Source organism: Muscardinus avellanarius (genome assembly GCF_963383645.1).
Source record: "Muscardinus avellanarius genome assembly, chromosome: 4".
NCBI lineage: Eukaryota > Metazoa > Chordata > Mammalia > Rodentia > Gliridae > Muscardinus > Muscardinus avellanarius.
This window is the reverse complement of record NC_137789.1, coordinates 103,728,491-103,745,483: the sequence shown is the minus strand read 5'-3', so window position 1 is coordinate 103,745,483 and position 16,993 is coordinate 103,728,491. Positions and strand designations below refer to the sequence as shown.

Genomic DNA, 16,993 nt, shown 5'->3' with positions numbered 1-16,993 from the left:
AAAAGAGATATGCTAGTTACAGAAGAACAAGATAAAGTCATCAACCATATGTATTTACCCAGGGGAGATATAAAGAATGTTCATACAAAGACTTCTACACAAATATTCATAACAGCTCTGAAGTCAGAAACAACACAGATGTCTATCAGCAAGTGGATCGTTTAATAACCTGTGTTGTGTCTTATAGTGGGATACCAGGTAGCTGTAAAAAATATCGATACAGATTACAACATGGATGAATCTCAAAGTTATCCTGAGTGAAAGAAGCCAGACTAATAAGAGTAGTACCTTCTCTATAGCCATTTGAACAAAGTTCTAGAAAACAAACTGTAGAGACAGGAAGCCAGTTGTTACCTTGGATTGTCAAGAGGCATAAGGGTGTTTTGCAAGTCATGGTTGTGTCCCTCGACCTGATTGTAGTGCTAGTCCCATGGTATGTACATGTCATATACTTTAACAGGTGCAGGTGTCGTGTCTATCATAGGGCCTTTCCATATTTGTGGCACTGGCAGTGTATGGACTTATTTGTGCAGTCCTAGTAGACACAGCAAATTTTCAACCTGCACCACTACAAAAACAACCATACCAACTACAGTTCAGTGTGTGTGTGTGTGTGTGTGTGTGTGTGTGTGTGTGTGTGTTGTCTTCAGTTTGAAATTTTTAGTCAAAACGCCATGTTGAGAAGTATCTTGAGTTCTTTTTTCTCCTTTATTCTGTTGTCACAATTGACAACACAGTGTCAATTGTGACACTTGTGTCCATTTTATGGCTTCTCATCCTTGTGTATGTTATTTTACTTTTTGAGTACAAAGATAATAATATGTTTATGAAAGTTGAAACTACAAAAAGGTACTCAGAAAAATGTCACCCTCACTTTAAGCCCATCCCTTCCTTCCCAGTCCCATGAGTTTCTGGCATTTCCTGTCTGTGTTTCTATTAAAACATGTAGCACACATATAATTTTATATTCCCTTGTTCTCTGGCACAAAAGATTGTACACCATATAACCTTCTGTTTCTTTTTTTAAGTTTTTTTTTTTTTTTTTTTTTTGCGGGTTTGGAGATGGAACCCAGAGGCATTTGACCTCTGGGCTACACCCCCTGCCCAATTTTTTATTCTTTATTTTGAAACAGAGTCTCACTGAGTTGCAGAGGGCCTCACTAAGTAGCCGAGGCTGTCTGCAAACTGTGATCCTCCTGTCTCAGCCTCCCAAATGCTGGGATTACAAGCGTGTGCCACCATGCCCGGCAAGATGTTTTTTAATATCAGCTGGGCGTTTTGGTGCATGCTTGTGGTCCCATTACTTGGGAAGCTGAGACAGGAGGATCCTAGGTTCAATGTCAGCTTCAGCAACTTAAGCCCTCCACAACTTATTGGAACCCTGTTTCCAAATAAAAAAATAAAATAGGGCTGGGGGCATAAGTTGGAGGTAGAATGCCCCTGGGTTCAATCCTCAGTACCACACACACACAAGTCATATATCCCAACAGTTTCTCCATATTTGTTCATGCAAAGCTTTCTCCTTTTCTATTGCTCTTTTATATGGGCATACCATAGTTTATTCACATTTGAGCATGTAGATTAGTGATAGCTTTTTTTCCTCAAAATCTCAACACTGCAATAAATAATCTTGTGCCTGTATATTTTAGTATGGTTAGAGGTAAATCTTCAGAGAAAGTTTCTGGAAATGGAATTGTTACATTAAAAAGGTAAACACATATGTAGGGTGGGGGGGCAGAAGAGAGAGAGGGAGAATATGTCTACCCCCCTGAATAGGTACCATTACATGCACATTACTGTCTCCACAGCCTTGCAGGAAACTTGTGTTGTACTTGGAATTTTTGACATCTAAAGATTTTAAATTATGCTTATTTTATAATGAATTAAACTGAACCACATTTTTAGGGTCATTTATACATTTTTAAATGTGAATTGTCTATTCATGTCTTCTATTTTCTAAATAAAGTTTCTGGTCTCCCCCCTGCTTCATTTTAAAGAATTCTTTATAAATTAGGGACATTAGCTCCAATATTTCTATTTATTTGTCCTTATTTTATATATATTGCAAATGACCTGTTTTACTTATGGTGATTTTTTTTCATGAAAATGATATTTTTTTAACATACCAAGTGGTCAGGGCAGGAGGGGAGAATGGTGGGTGGTTGAGGTGGTTGTGTGAGTTATGTTGAGTCAAAACACATGTCAGGATTATTGGTTCCAGAAAATAGTTTGTAAAGTGTGGTTCACAGATGCATCCAGGTGTTGGTTTAATCAGCCCACTGGGTGCTTCTTAAGACCAGGTGTGGCAGGCATCTAAAACATGTCAGTTCAACCCCATTTCCTAGGGGTTCCTAACCAGCAGCAGGAGGTGAGGACCAGGCAGAAGTCCTTTCCTGCTCATAGCGTTTTGGAAATGAAGGTTGCCTCAGTCTTTACAAGATGAATTCCTGGCTCTGTTCTAATCCCACTGGATGGAAGGGGGCCCTAGCCCATATATTTTGGCTCTTTATAGGGAGGGAGATGGGGAGGGGAAAAAAGGAGACTTGATAAAGGAAACAGTTCTCACAATCCTGTTTACATTTGTGAAGCTATCATTACCAGTTTCAGTGTTACGAACAGGGAAAAGGGAGTGGGGTGGGTCCAGAAAGAAACTCACCAGCTACTGTGTGTGTATTTCTTCACACTAAGCCTCGATAGGATGTGTGCTTAAATGCACCAATAACAGAATATTAAAAAGATTCTAGTTTAACCTTAATAAAAGAATGAGACAAACTACTGGGATCATAGGCACATAATGATGTGCCTATAATAATAACGCTGGAGTAACGGTAACTATTGGGTAGTATAAGGTAATAGCAATCCCAGGAAACTTTAAAGAAAAACTTTATGTAGGGCTGCTGGGTGTGGTGGCACGCAGTTGTAATCCCAGTACTTGGGAGGCTTAGATAGGAGGGTCGCAGATTGGAGGCCAGCCTCAGCAACTTAACAAGACTGTTTTAAAATTACAAAGGGCTGGCGGTGTATCTTAGGGATGGGGGATCCTGGATTTGATCCCCAGTAGCAAAAAGCAAATGCACATGCACACACACACACACACACAACTATATATAGGACTGGGTATTGCTCAGTGGGTAGAGTACTTGCCTGCCATGTGTGAGGCTCTGGGTTTGATCCCCAGCATCTCTGTAAACAGAATGAAGACAAAACATATCGGATTTATTGGTCTCGCTCATTAGTAACTTTGAGTGATAGCCTCTTAGATACTGGAATTTACCACATTTTCTTCCACTGTATGTATGTCTTATTCTCTACATCGAGGTCAGATCCGTTTGGAGCACTTAACTCCCCATGCTTCCTAGCATCGTGTATTTAAAATCTCTCTCTTTGGTGACTGGAGCTGCCATCTTTACCGTGGAGTACATTTCCATACGCAGTTGGGTCTGTTCCTGGTCTTGACCCCAGCTGGACCCTGCAGCTGGAGAGTTCAGCCGCCCACCAGGGTCAGTGCTGCCTTCGCAGTTGTCCTAGCTACTCACGCACACCTGTTTTTCCATAGTAGTGGCAGCCTCGGTTTGCTTTGTGGACAAGGTTGTTGCTGTCCTATCAGGATGGCTGTGGGCGCGTGCATGCGGGGATAGGGGAGGGAGCTTGCTGAGCAGGTCCAGTCAGGACCAGGGGTGTCCTTCCATTTGTGCAAGCCTCACATTCTGCCCTCCCGGGAGTGTTGGAAAGTCTTTTCCATGTGCCTTTTGCCTGTCTTGGGCATACTACTTTCTTATGTTCTGTGTTTGTGAATAGCAGGTTATAGGGAGGGGTGTGTTTGTGAATAAACACGTTTATTTGTGAATAAACAACAAATGGCTGTTGTTTGTGAATAGTAGGTTATAGAGGTGTGTTTGTTAACTTTGTATGTCTCATTCCTTTCTGAATTTACCATTCATTCTCTAGAGTTTTCTAGTCATGTTACTATTAAGAGCTTCCAAACATGGGCCTCGGGTGGTAGCTCAGTGGTAGAGTACTTGCATAGCATGTGCAAGACCCTGGGTTCAATCCCCAGCACTGCAAATTAAAAAAAAAGAAAAAATTTTACTTTTTCATTTTCATTTCTTTTTTTTTTTTTTTTTTTTGGTGGTGGTACTGGGGTGGAACCCAGAGGCTTTCTACCTCCAGGCTCTACTCCCAGACCTATTTTCTATTTTATTTGGAAACAGGGTCTCACTAAGTTGCTGAGAGCCTCACTAAGTAGCTGAAGCTGGCTTCGAACCTGTGTGATCCTCCTGTCTCAGCCTCCCAAGCGCGGGGATTACAAGCATGTGCCACCACGCCCGGCTTCATTTTCATTTCAAATGTCTCTAATTGAGTTCCCTTTTCTTACTTCACCAGCTAATAACTCCAGTAAAATGGTAAATAACTAGTATGTACTGGAGATTAATAATGGACATTTTCTCTCTCCCATCGAAATAACCTCTGTTGTTTTCCCATTAAGATTCTGCACCTAAGGCTGAGTAAGGTATATGTTTTATAGTACTGAGGAAATCTCCATCAATTCCCAATGTTTTGAGTGTTTTCATTAAGGTATATTCTGCATGTATAGACACATCTGTGGATGGTGCTGAAACTAGTATCTTAATGTGGTTCGCTGGATAATGGGTTTTCTAACAGTGAGCCACCTTGATTCCTAGAACGGCTCCTGCCTTGTTAGGCTGTGTTGTTATCTTTGCACTTGAATTCCATTTGCTAATATTATGCTTAGTATTTTCTCATTGATGATAAATGGGAGTGACCATAGTTTGCTTTATACTGTGTTTATCATCAGTTACTTTTTATATATCTTTTACATAACTGACCTGTTTTCCTAGGAAATTACCTATTTTAACTAGTTTTAAAATTTGCATGTAGGTAGCCAGGTGTGGTGGCGCACACTTGTAATTCCAGCATTCAGGAAGCTGAGACTGGAGGATCACAGTTCGAATACAGCCTCAGCTACTTAGTGAGGCCCTCCGCAACTTAGTGAGACCCTGTCTCAAAATAAAAAGAACAAAACATAGGGCAGGGGGTGTACCTTAGAGGTTGAATGCCCCTAGGTTCCATCCCCAAACCCGCAAAATAAATAAATAAATAAATTTGCATGTAGGTATACAAAACACTCTTATAATGGTTTTTAAAACTTTCTTCTGTCCCAAGATAACTTCCCATTGTCACTTATTCTATAAATTTATTTTTTAAATTTCTCTTAATTAAGAGAATTGTCTATTTTGTAATATTTTAAAAAATAAGCCAAGATTTGATTTGTTAAACTGGATTCAGGGCTGTTCTCTCCCTCATTAACTTTTTGCTTTTATTTTTTATTTTATTTATTATTATTTATTATCTTAGTGCTTTTGTTTATTTTGGTGTGGGTGATTTTGGCACAAAATTTTTCTCTTTATAACTTATACTTGGAAATTTTATTTATTTAGGTATTGGGGATTGAACCTAGAGGCATTCTATCTCAGCTACACACTCCCAGCCCACATTTTTATTTTAAAACAGGGTCTTGCTAAATTGCTAGGCTGGCCTCGAACCTGCAATCCTCCTGTTTCAGCCTCCCAAATCCTGGGATTACAGGTGCGGGCTACCATACCTGACTAATACATTTAGTTTTATCCTTTCAATTTTATTGATATATGTGTCAAGGCTATGAATTTCCCACTGCTCACTGTATTAATTGTATCTTACTGATTCTGATATGTAGTGTTTTCATATTATTTTTTAGAAATTCTGTAGTTTATATTTTTCTCTCCCTAAAGAATTTAATAGGCTTTTGCTTTTCTTCCAGGTAGTAGGGGAGAGGTTAAATATTACAGCTGTGATGAGAGCATTGTCCTTGGACTGTTTTAAAGCAGGACTAATTAATGACTCCCTCACAGGGTAGTGGTGAGTGTGAATAGAAATGTCATTTGTGAATTGCTTGAGTCCTAGCAGCTACTCAGCAGACTGCAGCTGAAAGATATTTTTTATTCTTTGTCACAATACTCAGCTGTTGTAGAGGAAGACTCTATGTAAACTGCATGTGACCTGGCTGTCTCCCTGTCCTCACAGTGGGTGTGCACAGCGTGGTGAGGCACGATGCCATCATGGACGGGGCCAGCCCCGACTACGTGCTGGTGGAGGCAGAGGCCAGCCGTGTGGCCCAGGATGCCCTGAAAGCTCTTCGCCTGTCCCGCCAACGGTGTCTGGGAGCAGCGTCTGGAGTTCCCACCTGGACCGGCCAAAGGGGCATTTCTGGTGCACCAGCAGGAATGAAGTATGAGGTGGCTCCCCACTGTGCTCAGCGAGGAGGCCAGGCAGCGCAGGGCAGCTGTAGAGTCAGGCGGCTGCGCGGTCATCCTGTCCCTTGCTTATCCCCAGTGGACAGCCCCTCAGGGGCCGTGCCAGCCAGACTGGTGACCGGGAAGCCCCTTGGTCTCACCTTCCTCACTTCCATCCTTGCTTTCCATAGCCAGCTGGTCAGGGCAAGACGTGATCCAGGTGTGAGGTGGTGGTCGTCAAAACAGTGAAGAGGTTCAAAATAGTAGTAAAACTCACTAGCATGACTAGCCGCCTCCCCGCAGGCGGGGGTTCTGTGCCGCTGAGTCACTCCTGCCTGTGGCGGGAAGACCATCGCCCCGGCCTCTGAATGAGGGGACCGCCTGAGCCTAGCTCTCAGATGTGATGGTTTCTTTCTAGGAGAGCAAGTGGGAGCCCAAGGGCACAGCAGAAGAAATGGCATGGCCCTGAAGGCATATCCGTGATGACAGTGATTTTACCAGGAAAACTTTGGTGGTTAGAAAAGGATTTTGATCCTCCTGTCACAGAAGCTAACATTTTCTCCTCTGATTTTTTTTTCTTATTTAGAAGTAGATTTGGTCAAAAAAGGAACTCTACCTTCTCTGTGCAGCGTCCTTCTTCAACATCTCCAACAGAAAAATGCCAGGTAAGAGGGATAGCCCAGCTGCCTCTCACGTGTGAGACTTGCTTGGTTGAATTGCCAGGAAAATTCCCCTCGTTCCCCAGGTGAAGATGATTATTGCCAGGGTAGTGACACCTGGCAGTTGTGTTTTAGGCTCTGATTGATGGTGTACTTTTCTTGGCATCAAAAAAGGGCCAGCTAACCTCCTAAAACACCAAATATGCAGTAGTTTGTCTGTTTTGCCCTCAGAACTGCAAGGCTAGGAGTATCACTGGGAGTGCAGTCTGCAGGGAGTGGGCCATTCCAGAGGCCACTGCCCTTTAAAATGAAGACTGCAAGCCAGGCATGGTGGCCCATACTTGTAATCCCTGCACTTGGGAGGCTGAGCCAGGAGGATTGCACAGGTTCAAAGCCAGCCTCAGCTACTGAGTGAGGCTCTCAGCAACTTAGACTGTCTCCAAATAAAATATAAAATAGGTCTGGGAGTATAGCCTGGAGGGCTTTTCCCCTGATTCCACCCCGCAGAACCAAAATAAGTAAATAAATAAATAAATAAATAATTTTAAAAATAAAGTGAAGCTTGCCACAAATGACTAGCAGCCAGGACAGGGGATCATGGACCCCGAGAACTTCACTGCCAATAAAACTGGGCCAAGTGTTAATGATAAAACTTAAAAACTCCCAACTGCAGACTCTAGATTTTTTTTTTTTTTGGTGTTTTTTTGTTTTGTTTTGTTTTTTGTTTTTGTTTTTTTTTTAGGTATGGGGATGGAACCCAGGGGCATTCGACCTCTGAGCTACACCCCCCTGCCCCTTTTTTTTTTTTTCCTATTCTTTATTTTGAAACAGGGTCTCACTGAGTTGCAGAGCCTCACTAAGTAGCTGAGGCTGGCTGCGAACCGCGATCCTCTGGTCTCAGCCTCCCGAGTGCCGGGATTACAAGCGTGCACCACCACGCCTGGCAAGACTCTAGTTTTAGATGAATACAAACACTTAGAAATAGAGAACCTTTCTGACTTCCCATGTTGGGCGCTTTTGAGTAGTATTCTGAGACCCTTTCCACGTTGAATTTGCATTGTTTTAGGGAATTTCTTATGAAATGTAAGGTAGGAAAGAAAGGAAAGACTTTTAAGTGAAGGGATAATAGGGCCCATGGGGAGTGTGGAACGAGCATGGAGCAGAGCAGGTGTCCTGGAGATGGCTCCGATGGACCATGCTGGAGGACAGACCCTCAATTCCTGCTCTCAGAGCTTGAGCCAGGGCACAGGCCTGTGACCTGCCATTTTTTCGTGTTTTTTTTTTTTTCCTACATGTGTAGGAAATGTTCTTAACAGTAGGTAGACTTAGATGCCTCTTCCCCTTGGCGTTGGAAGGAGTCTGTCTTCCTGTGACCTCACTGTCTGGCAGCAGGATTGTTTTGTGACTCACAGCCTCTGGGGCGCTAAGTGGGGGCATGAGCTAGAAACTCAGTACATCAGCACCCTGGTTTTCTTCCTGCAGGCTGGCGTCGCAAGGCCAGAGGGAAAAGAGCAGGGCCCTGAGCACTTCAGTGGAAGGGCAGAAGATACAGGGTCTTCCTCTGGGGCCCTTGCTTCCTCCTCGCTCTTGGCCCGAATGAGAGCAAGAAACCACCTGGTTCTGCCGGAGCGTCTGGAGAGCGACGGTGGGCCTCTTGCAGAGGCTTCTGCCCCGCCGCCCTCCTCCACGGAGCACGATGACCTGCTAGTGGAAATGCGGAACTTCATCGCGTTCCAGGCCCACGTGGACGGCCAGGCCAGCACACAGGAGATCCTGCAGGCCTTCGAGGCCAGGCTCTCGGCCTCCCAGTCCTGCGTCTTCCGGGAACTGCTGAGGAGTCTGTGCACTTTCCACAGGACTCCCGGTGGCGAGGGCATGTGGAAGCTCAAGCCAGAGTACTGCTAACCTGCCTGCTAGACTCGCAGCTCGCCCCGGGGCTCCATTACAGCCCTGTGATGAATAGTCACTTTTGTCGATGGAAGTTGGCTGTACTTGATGTTTACTTAAATGACATCTACCTCATGACAAAACTTTAAAGAAGAAATTGTTCTCTACACCTACAAGTTTTAATAATGCTATGAGAAGAAAACACTTAGGTTGATTTCTTTTGGTTGGGGGGGGCTCTATGAATTATGTTATAAAGTCAGGAACCTAATAGTTGCTCCTTGGGGCACTTGTTCCTTTACAAAAAGCTGCTGTCAGGGAACATGTTACTCTCACTTAGAAGTCTGTAGACAGCCAGGCGTGGTGGTGCACGCTTGTAATCCCAGCATTTGGGAGGCCAATACAGGATCAAGGTTTGCAGACAGCCTCAGGTACTTAATGAGGCCCTTTGCAACTCAGTGAGACCCTGTTTCAAAATAAATAATAGAAAATAGGGCTGGGGGTGTAGCTAGGAGGTAGACTGCCCCTGGGTTCCACCACCAGTACCGGAAAAAAAAAAAAAGTCTGTAGACAGAAATCTCAGTGCTATTCACTGGTGCTAGAACCAAATCTTACATTTAGTCGGGCCTGCTCAGTAAATTAGTTCATCAGTATCTGATAACAGTACTTTGATACATAACTTCCAAACATTTAAATTTGTCATTTGCCATACACATAAAAGATAAGATTGTCTTTTAAGATCATATCAGTTACCTTTAAACAGTACTCTGTCCAAGGTACTGTTAAGTACTCTTTTGGGGGATGGGGATTGAACCCAGAGCCTTGTACCCTCTAAGCATACACTCTAATATTGAGCTTCACCACTTGCCAACAGCATTTTTATTAGTAAAGCATGAAACATCTTTGTAGTAAATAATAAGGCAAAATGTTTGTTTCTCCCCTGTATGGACTGCAGGTTTTAGGAAACTGAAATGCATTATCATAAAAAAAGTCCCAAATGGAACCAAAATTAAGAATGTAAGACAGCAGAAGCTTGTGCTCACCGGCATCGCTACAGGCGGCAGCAGGTGCACCGTGAGCGCGAGGCGACTGCCGCAGGTGTCTCTGAGCGCCCTCTCATCTCTTGAGCTTGCTTTGCCGAGGGTGCTGATTGTTGTAGACATGGGCAATGACGCCTTTTAAGGGTCATCCTGTGTCTGGTTGTGTCTCTCTCTCGGCTTGGCTTTCAGCTAACTCTGGTTTTGTGGTTCTATGGTGGCGTAACCCTGCTCCTCAGTTTGTTTTGTTTTTTTCCTAAATTTAGCCTTGTTCTGCTTATTTCCTACCACGGCTGTTTTACTATCTCATCTGAAGTCTTGCTTTCTCGAGCTTGTTGTATTCTTTAAATCTCTTCTACAGCGCTCACGGCACAGCCTGTGTCTTGGACATGTTCTCTCTGGCTTGCTAGTTTTCTTCTTGCTTCTCTGTATCTTGCTTGCCTTCTCTCTCCTCTCACGCCGTGTCCTTACGTCTCGCTCACACTGACAGTGGACAGCTGTATCTGGGTCTGCTTCCCCCCACCCCCACCCCCGTGGCCCAGGGAGGCGGGGCTCTGTCCGGGGCCTCCAGCAGTGCAGGCTTTCTCTGCTCTGAGGTTTATTACATAACTTGTCAGGGTTCCCTTTGCTTGGCAGAGCCATGTTCCCACCGGGATTGTCGGCTTCCTGTTTTGCATTGTGGTGTGTTCATTTGTCTATTTGTCTTTAGTTTGACTTGTGCATATTGAGGTGAGAAGATGACCATATTTTTTCACTTTTCCATCATTACCTGGATGTCTTAGAAGGGTTTTTAAATAGGTTCATAAGTATTAAACTTCAGTGCTTGATTCAAAAAGGAATCAGAACTCATCACTAATTTTTTGGGAGGAGCTCTTTGTTTTTATTTTTGTAATAACTAGCCTAGAAGAAAATTGTCCCCCCCCCCTTGTTCTCAGGGTAAAGTACTGACGTGGTTCACTAGTTGGAAGTATTTGGGCATCTTCCCTTTAGTGACCGAAATCTAAGTGATACTGAGCTAGAAAGTAAAAAGACCTGAAAAGTTAGGAGCAGTAAGTGCAGAGTGTCTGGCCCAGCTCTGCCTTGACCAGCTGCAACTGGAGACCTGTAGACGTGGTCTTCATGCCTCTGGGATTGAGGGGCGCAGAGAACAGTTCTCTAAGTGGAAAGGTTTCAACAATATGGAGTAACTTCATTTAGATTAAAATGAATTTTGGAGAGATTAATACTTTGTACATATAAATAACTGTAATGTATTTAACATGTTATATCAGAACAAATAAAGGACTTATAAATTTTCTTATTTTTAAAATTCCTTTCTTGCTACATGAATGTACTGTCACTGTTCCAAAGCTTCAAGTAGTACTGCCTCCACCCTCAGAACAGGCTAGCTGTGTTCCAGAGCTGTGTCCTGGGTGTGATACTTACCGTTCCAGGCCGCTCTCATGCACTTACAAAAAAAGCAGCTCAGGTTGCTGCCCTGAGGTCCATTTTTTCCTTCCTTTAATAAAATTCCTAAAATTTACCTGGACACATGGTTGTTCTGCTAGTGACTATACTTCTCATCCTTGTCTTAAATGTGGCCATGTGATGCAGTTTTGGGCGATAGGATATAAAACTCCAGATAGGGCCTTAAGTAAGGAGTCGGGGTGCATACTCCCCTTGACACTCAGACTAGGGTGCCTGTGGGAGCTTCCAGGTGCCCTGACATCTTGAGAGAGGTTTCATGTTGAAGATGGAGAAGTCAGCCTGCCCAGTATTGAACAGGTTAGGGTTAGGGTTAAAGGAAATAAATTTGCTATTTGACCTGTTAAGAGTATTAAGAATGAAATTATTATTTTTTGCAGGTCTTGACCTCCGATCTACACCCCTGCCCTATTTTCTATTCTTTATTTTGAGACAGGGTCTCACTAAGTTGCGGACGCCTCAATAAGTAGCTAAGGCTGTGTGCGAACCGCGATCCTATGGTCTCAGCCTCCTGAATGCTAGGATTACAAGCATGCACCACCACGCCCAGCAAGAGTGGAATTTTTGACTTGTTTAAATTGCTGTTTTGGAGTCTGTATTATAGCAGTTGGTTTATTTATTGCATTTAATTTACATTAATCAGATATCATTGCATCCAACCTCACAAGACATCTTTTCATTCCTGTAATGTAGTTTTACTTCCATGGAATTGGTAGGCTAAAAATAATAATATAGTTTAAAATTCTTAATGAGTTTAGTGAGATTGGTGTTTTTTTTTAATTCACAATCCTTTAAAGAACCTTTCTCAACACCTTTGCCAACAGAAGTAGTGTCAATTTTAGTAGGTTGTTGGCAGTTTTAAAACTGATCCTATGATTGAAAATAACCTTGTTTTAGCCAGGTTACAGTGGCTTGGGAGTCTGAGACAGGAGGATCATAGATTAGAGGCCAGCACAGTAACTTAGTACCTGTTTCCCTTTTTTTATTTTTTTATTTTTATTTTTGGTGGTACATGGGTGGAACCCAGAGGCTTTCTACCTCCGGGCTATACTCCCAGACTCATTTTATATTTTATTTGGAAACAGGGTCTCACTAAGTTGCTGAGAGCCTCACTAACTAGCTGAGGCTGGCTTCGAACCTGCGCGATCCTCCTGTCTCAACCTTCCAAGCGCGGGGATTACAAGCGTGTGCCACCAAGCCCGGCTTAGTACCTGTTTTCATAATAATAAAATAAGTCTAGAATGATCCTGGGTTCAATCCCCAGTACCACAGAAAGACACTGTTAAATGTGCATGTAATGGGTTTACAAAAAAATGAGAGGAGACAAGAAAAACACTTCAGAGAAATAATGACTGAATCCGGGTGTGGTGGCGCACACTTGTGATCCCAGAATTTGGGGGACTGAGACAGGAGGTCCATGGACAGCCTCAGCTGCTTAGGCCTTTTGGAACTCAGTGAGACCCTGTTTCAAAATAAAAAATAGGGCTGGGGGTATCGCTTGGAGGTAGAATGCCCCTGGGTTTCATCCCCAGTACTGAGGGGAAAAAAATTATTATTACTGAAAATTTACTCCAAACTTACTGAAAATATCCAGGAAGCTCAGTGAACTCCAAGCATAATTGTAAAGGGCATCATTGTAAAAGTGCTGAAATCAAAGAGGAGGAAATTTTGAAAAAAGCAAATGGAAAACGAGGCACCACTCACAAGGCAGCTTCAGTAGATGGCGGCCAGGGACAGGCGGCTCCAGAGCCTTCAGGGAAAAGAGCGTGTCGACCAAGGCCTGTTCCAACAACGGTGTGAGAACGAGGGCTGGGCTCCAGCTCAGTGGTAAAGGACCTGCCTAGCATGTGTAAGACCCAGCAGGGCAGAAAACAACAACATAAAAGAGCCACCCAAGGCCCACAGGAATAAGAAGAAATAAGGATTTTTCCAGGTAAACGAAATAGTAGCAAAAACAGATCTAACAAGAGATACTAAAGTTTTAGGAAAATCACATAGTAAATTCATACAAAGCATCAATAATAGCATTCATGTGATTAGAAAAGATTCTACAAGCATATTTTCTCCTTTCCTCTCTAAACTGACTAAAAACAATTGCAAAAATAATATATAAATATGTATGAAACATTCTTTAAGACAGACCATATGCTAAGCCATAAAGTTTCATACATGTAAAATGATAGCAACGAGAAGTCCTTTGAGCCTTGTAACTCTGACCTTCTTGGTTCTATGGCCACCTGGCCCCTCGTATGCTCAGTGGAATAAGGGTGTCTTATGTGTATTTTTTCTTATGTATATTGCAGGTTTCAGATTTGAAAATGCTCTCCTACATATTTCCCTGTATTGTAGATTTCAGGCTTGTTTCCCTCCAGTACTAGAGCCCAGGGCTGCTTTACCACAGAGCATATATATTTTGGAAACAGAATCTCCTAAACCAGCGAGCCTGGCTATGAACCTGCGCGATCCTCCTGTCTCCGCCTCCCAAGCGCAGGGATTACAATTATGTGCCACCATGCCCAGCTATTTTTTTTTTTTTTGAGACACAGACTTGCCAGCTTTCTCAGGCTGACTTCAAACTTAGTGATCCTCCTTCTGCCTCAGCCTCCCAAGTAGCTGGGATTGCAGTGTACACCACCATATCTGGCTTTTTGTTGTATTAAAGGGAAACTCTTGCACATTGTTCGTGGGAATGTAAATTAGTTCAACCATTATGGAAAACAGTATGGAGGTTTTTCAAAATATTAAAAACAGATCTAGCATATGATCCAGCAGTCCCACTCCTGGGTAGATACCCAAAGCAAATGAAATCTGTATGTCAAAGAGACACATATTTAATACAGTGTTATCCATAACAGCTAAGCATAAAGTCAAACTAAGGATCCACTAGCGTTTGAATGGGTCATAAAAGTGTAGTATACACGATGGGATGGTATTCTGTCCTAAAGAAGGAAATCTTGTCTTGTGATAACACAGGTGGACCCCTACGACATTATGTTAAGTGAAACAAGCCAGGCACAAAAAGACAGATACCACATGAGCTCATATGTGGGATCTAAAAAGGCTGAGCTCATAGTAGAAAGGATGGGGAGGGCTTAGATAGGGGGAGGTGGTTGACCAGTTAGATAGGAGGAATATGGTCTACTACACAGTAGGACAAAAATAGTGGAAAGAGACCATTTTGAATGCTCTCACCACAGTAGGTGATGGGCATGCTAATTGCCCTCATTTGGTACACATGAATACAAATGGAAACATCTCAGTATACCCCATAAGTATGTACAATTATTATGTAAATCAAAAATGTTAAAGCCTGGCCTGGTGGCACATGCATACAATCCCAGTACTTAGGAGACTGAGATAGAAGGATCACAGGTGTGAAGTCAGCCTCAGCAGCGTATCTCAAAATAAAATAGGGCTGAAGGTATAGCTCAGAGGTAGATTGCTCCTGGGTTAAATCCCCAGTACCACACACACACACACACACACACACACGCACACACACACACACACACTCAAAAACTATGTGTGTGTGTATGTATATATATATATATATATATATATATATATATATATATATAATGTTAAAAGAATCCAGAAAAAGAGAGAAGCTTGGCATGGTGGTGCACACTTGCAATCCCAGTACTTGGGAAGCTGAGACAGGAAGATCACAGGTTCAAGGACAGCCTCAGCGACTTAGTGAAGCCCTCTGCAACTTAATGAGATCTTGTTTCAAAATAAAGAATAAAAAATAGGGATAGGGGTGTAGCTTGGCGGTGGAATGCCCCTGAGTTCAGTCCCCAGTATGGTAGAGAGAGAGAGAGAGAGAAAAAAGGAGGATGAGGACGAGGAGGAGGAGGAGGGACATATTACAAGGACACAGGGTCTAACGTCAACCTGAAGGGTCTCCCATTTTTATCAAATTTGGGATGCTTTGAGCATTCAAATAAATAGAGACAGTAATGGACTATCTATCACCTACTAACAAAATGATGATGATAATGGTAATAAGACAGGCATGGGAACTCACGCCTATAATTCCAGAGCATGGGAGGCTGAGACAGGAGGGTCGAAAGTTTGAGGCTGGCCTCAGAAACTTAGTGGGGTCTTCAGCAACTTAGCGAGATCCTGTTTCAAAAAGGGGGATTGGCTGGGGCTGGTCGTGTGGTGGACACTTGTAATCCCAGCATTTGGGAGGCTGAGTCAGGATCACGGTTCGCAAAGAGCCTCTGCTACTTAGGCTCTTTGTAATTCAGTGAGACCCTGTTTCAAAATAAATAATAAAAAATAGGGCTGGGGGTTATTCAGAGGTAGAATGCCCCTGGGTCCCATCCCCAGTACCACACACACACACACACACACACACACACACACACACACACACACACACACACAGGCTGGGGATGTAGCTTGGAGGTAGAACACCCCTGGCTTTAATCCCCAGTGCAAAAGAAAAAAGAATTCCTGAATCGATGTGGGTATGTGAATATCCAGCAGATAGAAAATCAACAGGTAAATAGTGCAGCAACATCCTCCCCCGCCCGTAGACTGTCAACGATAAAGGTAGAAAGAATGATGGTGGTAGAAAGAACAGAACCCCATTTGGCAGCTATCACATGGAAAGAGAAGAGCCATTAGTGGATGCTAAGTCTGGAGGTCTTTATATAGTTCTGAAGTATCCCCACAAATTACTTATTAATTATAAGAGGCAGCATGGTAACCATACAATAGAGCTACTGGGTGCTCCTCAAAATAGACATCAGCGCCGGGCGTGGTGGCACACGCTTGTAATCCCCACGCTTGGGAGGCAGAGACAGGAGGATCGCGCAGGTTCGAAGCCAGCCGCGCGCGCTGGCTTAGGAAACCCTGTTGCCAAACAAAAAAAAATGTAAAAGTAGGTCTGGGAGTGTAGTCCGGAGGTAGAAGGGCTTCCAGGAACCCCAGTACCACCAAAAAAAAAAAAATAGACATCAGCGGTGACGGTCATGTGGGGTCTACGGCCCTGGGCTGCAGGCCCTGAGATGGCCTCATGGAGGTGATGAGGCAGCCAGGGGGGCCGGGCCTGAGCCTGAAGAGGAGGAAACCAGACCCATCACACGGATGAAATAGCTGTAAACTTCCAAGGTGCCATTGTCAGCTGCACGGGGCACACACCTGTAATCCCAGTACTTGGGAGGCTGAGACAGGAGAATCATAGGTTCAAGGCCAGCCTCAGCAATTTAGCAAGACCCTGTTTCAAAAAAAGACAAAATCAGCCAGGCAGGGTGGTGCATGCTTATAATCCCAGTACTTGGGAGACTGAGACAGGAGAATTGCAGGTTCGAAGCCAGCCTAAGCAACTTAGTGAGACCTTGTTTCCAAGTAAAAAATAAAAAAGATCTGAGGATGTAGCCCAGGTAGAAGGTAGAAGGCCCCCAAGTTCAGTCCCTGGTACCACATACACACACACACACACACACACACACACACACACACACACACAGACAAAATCATACAATTTTCTGGAAAAATGGATGGAACTTGAGAATTATACTAAGCAAATATAGCCAGTCTCAAAAAAAAAATGAGTAGATGTATGTGGGTTTTTTTTATATATGTGGAAGCTAAAGAGATTCAGAAATAAGGGCAATATCAGGTAGATGAGCAGACCCCAGGGGAGTGA

At 43.4% G+C, this 16,993-nt stretch overlaps 1 protein-coding gene across 1 annotated transcript in view; it reads left to right on the top strand.

Moving 5' to 3' along the window:
- The window catches only part of ERCC6 (ERCC excision repair 6, chromatin remodeling factor), a gene marked incomplete at both ends in the record, with an annotated part of 78,313 nt that extends 69,459 nt beyond the window's left edge, over nt 1-8,854 (top strand). The window contains 3 exons of the mRNA XM_080694798.1: nt 6,082-6,286; nt 6,877-6,955; nt 8,432-8,854. Coding sequence (XP_080550924.1) covers nt 6,082-6,286; nt 6,877-6,955; nt 8,432-8,854 — 707 coding nt within the window. The remainder of the gene's footprint in view (nt 1-6,081; nt 6,287-6,876; nt 6,956-8,431) is intronic.
- Nucleotides 8,855-16,993: the final 8,139 nt, after the last annotated feature.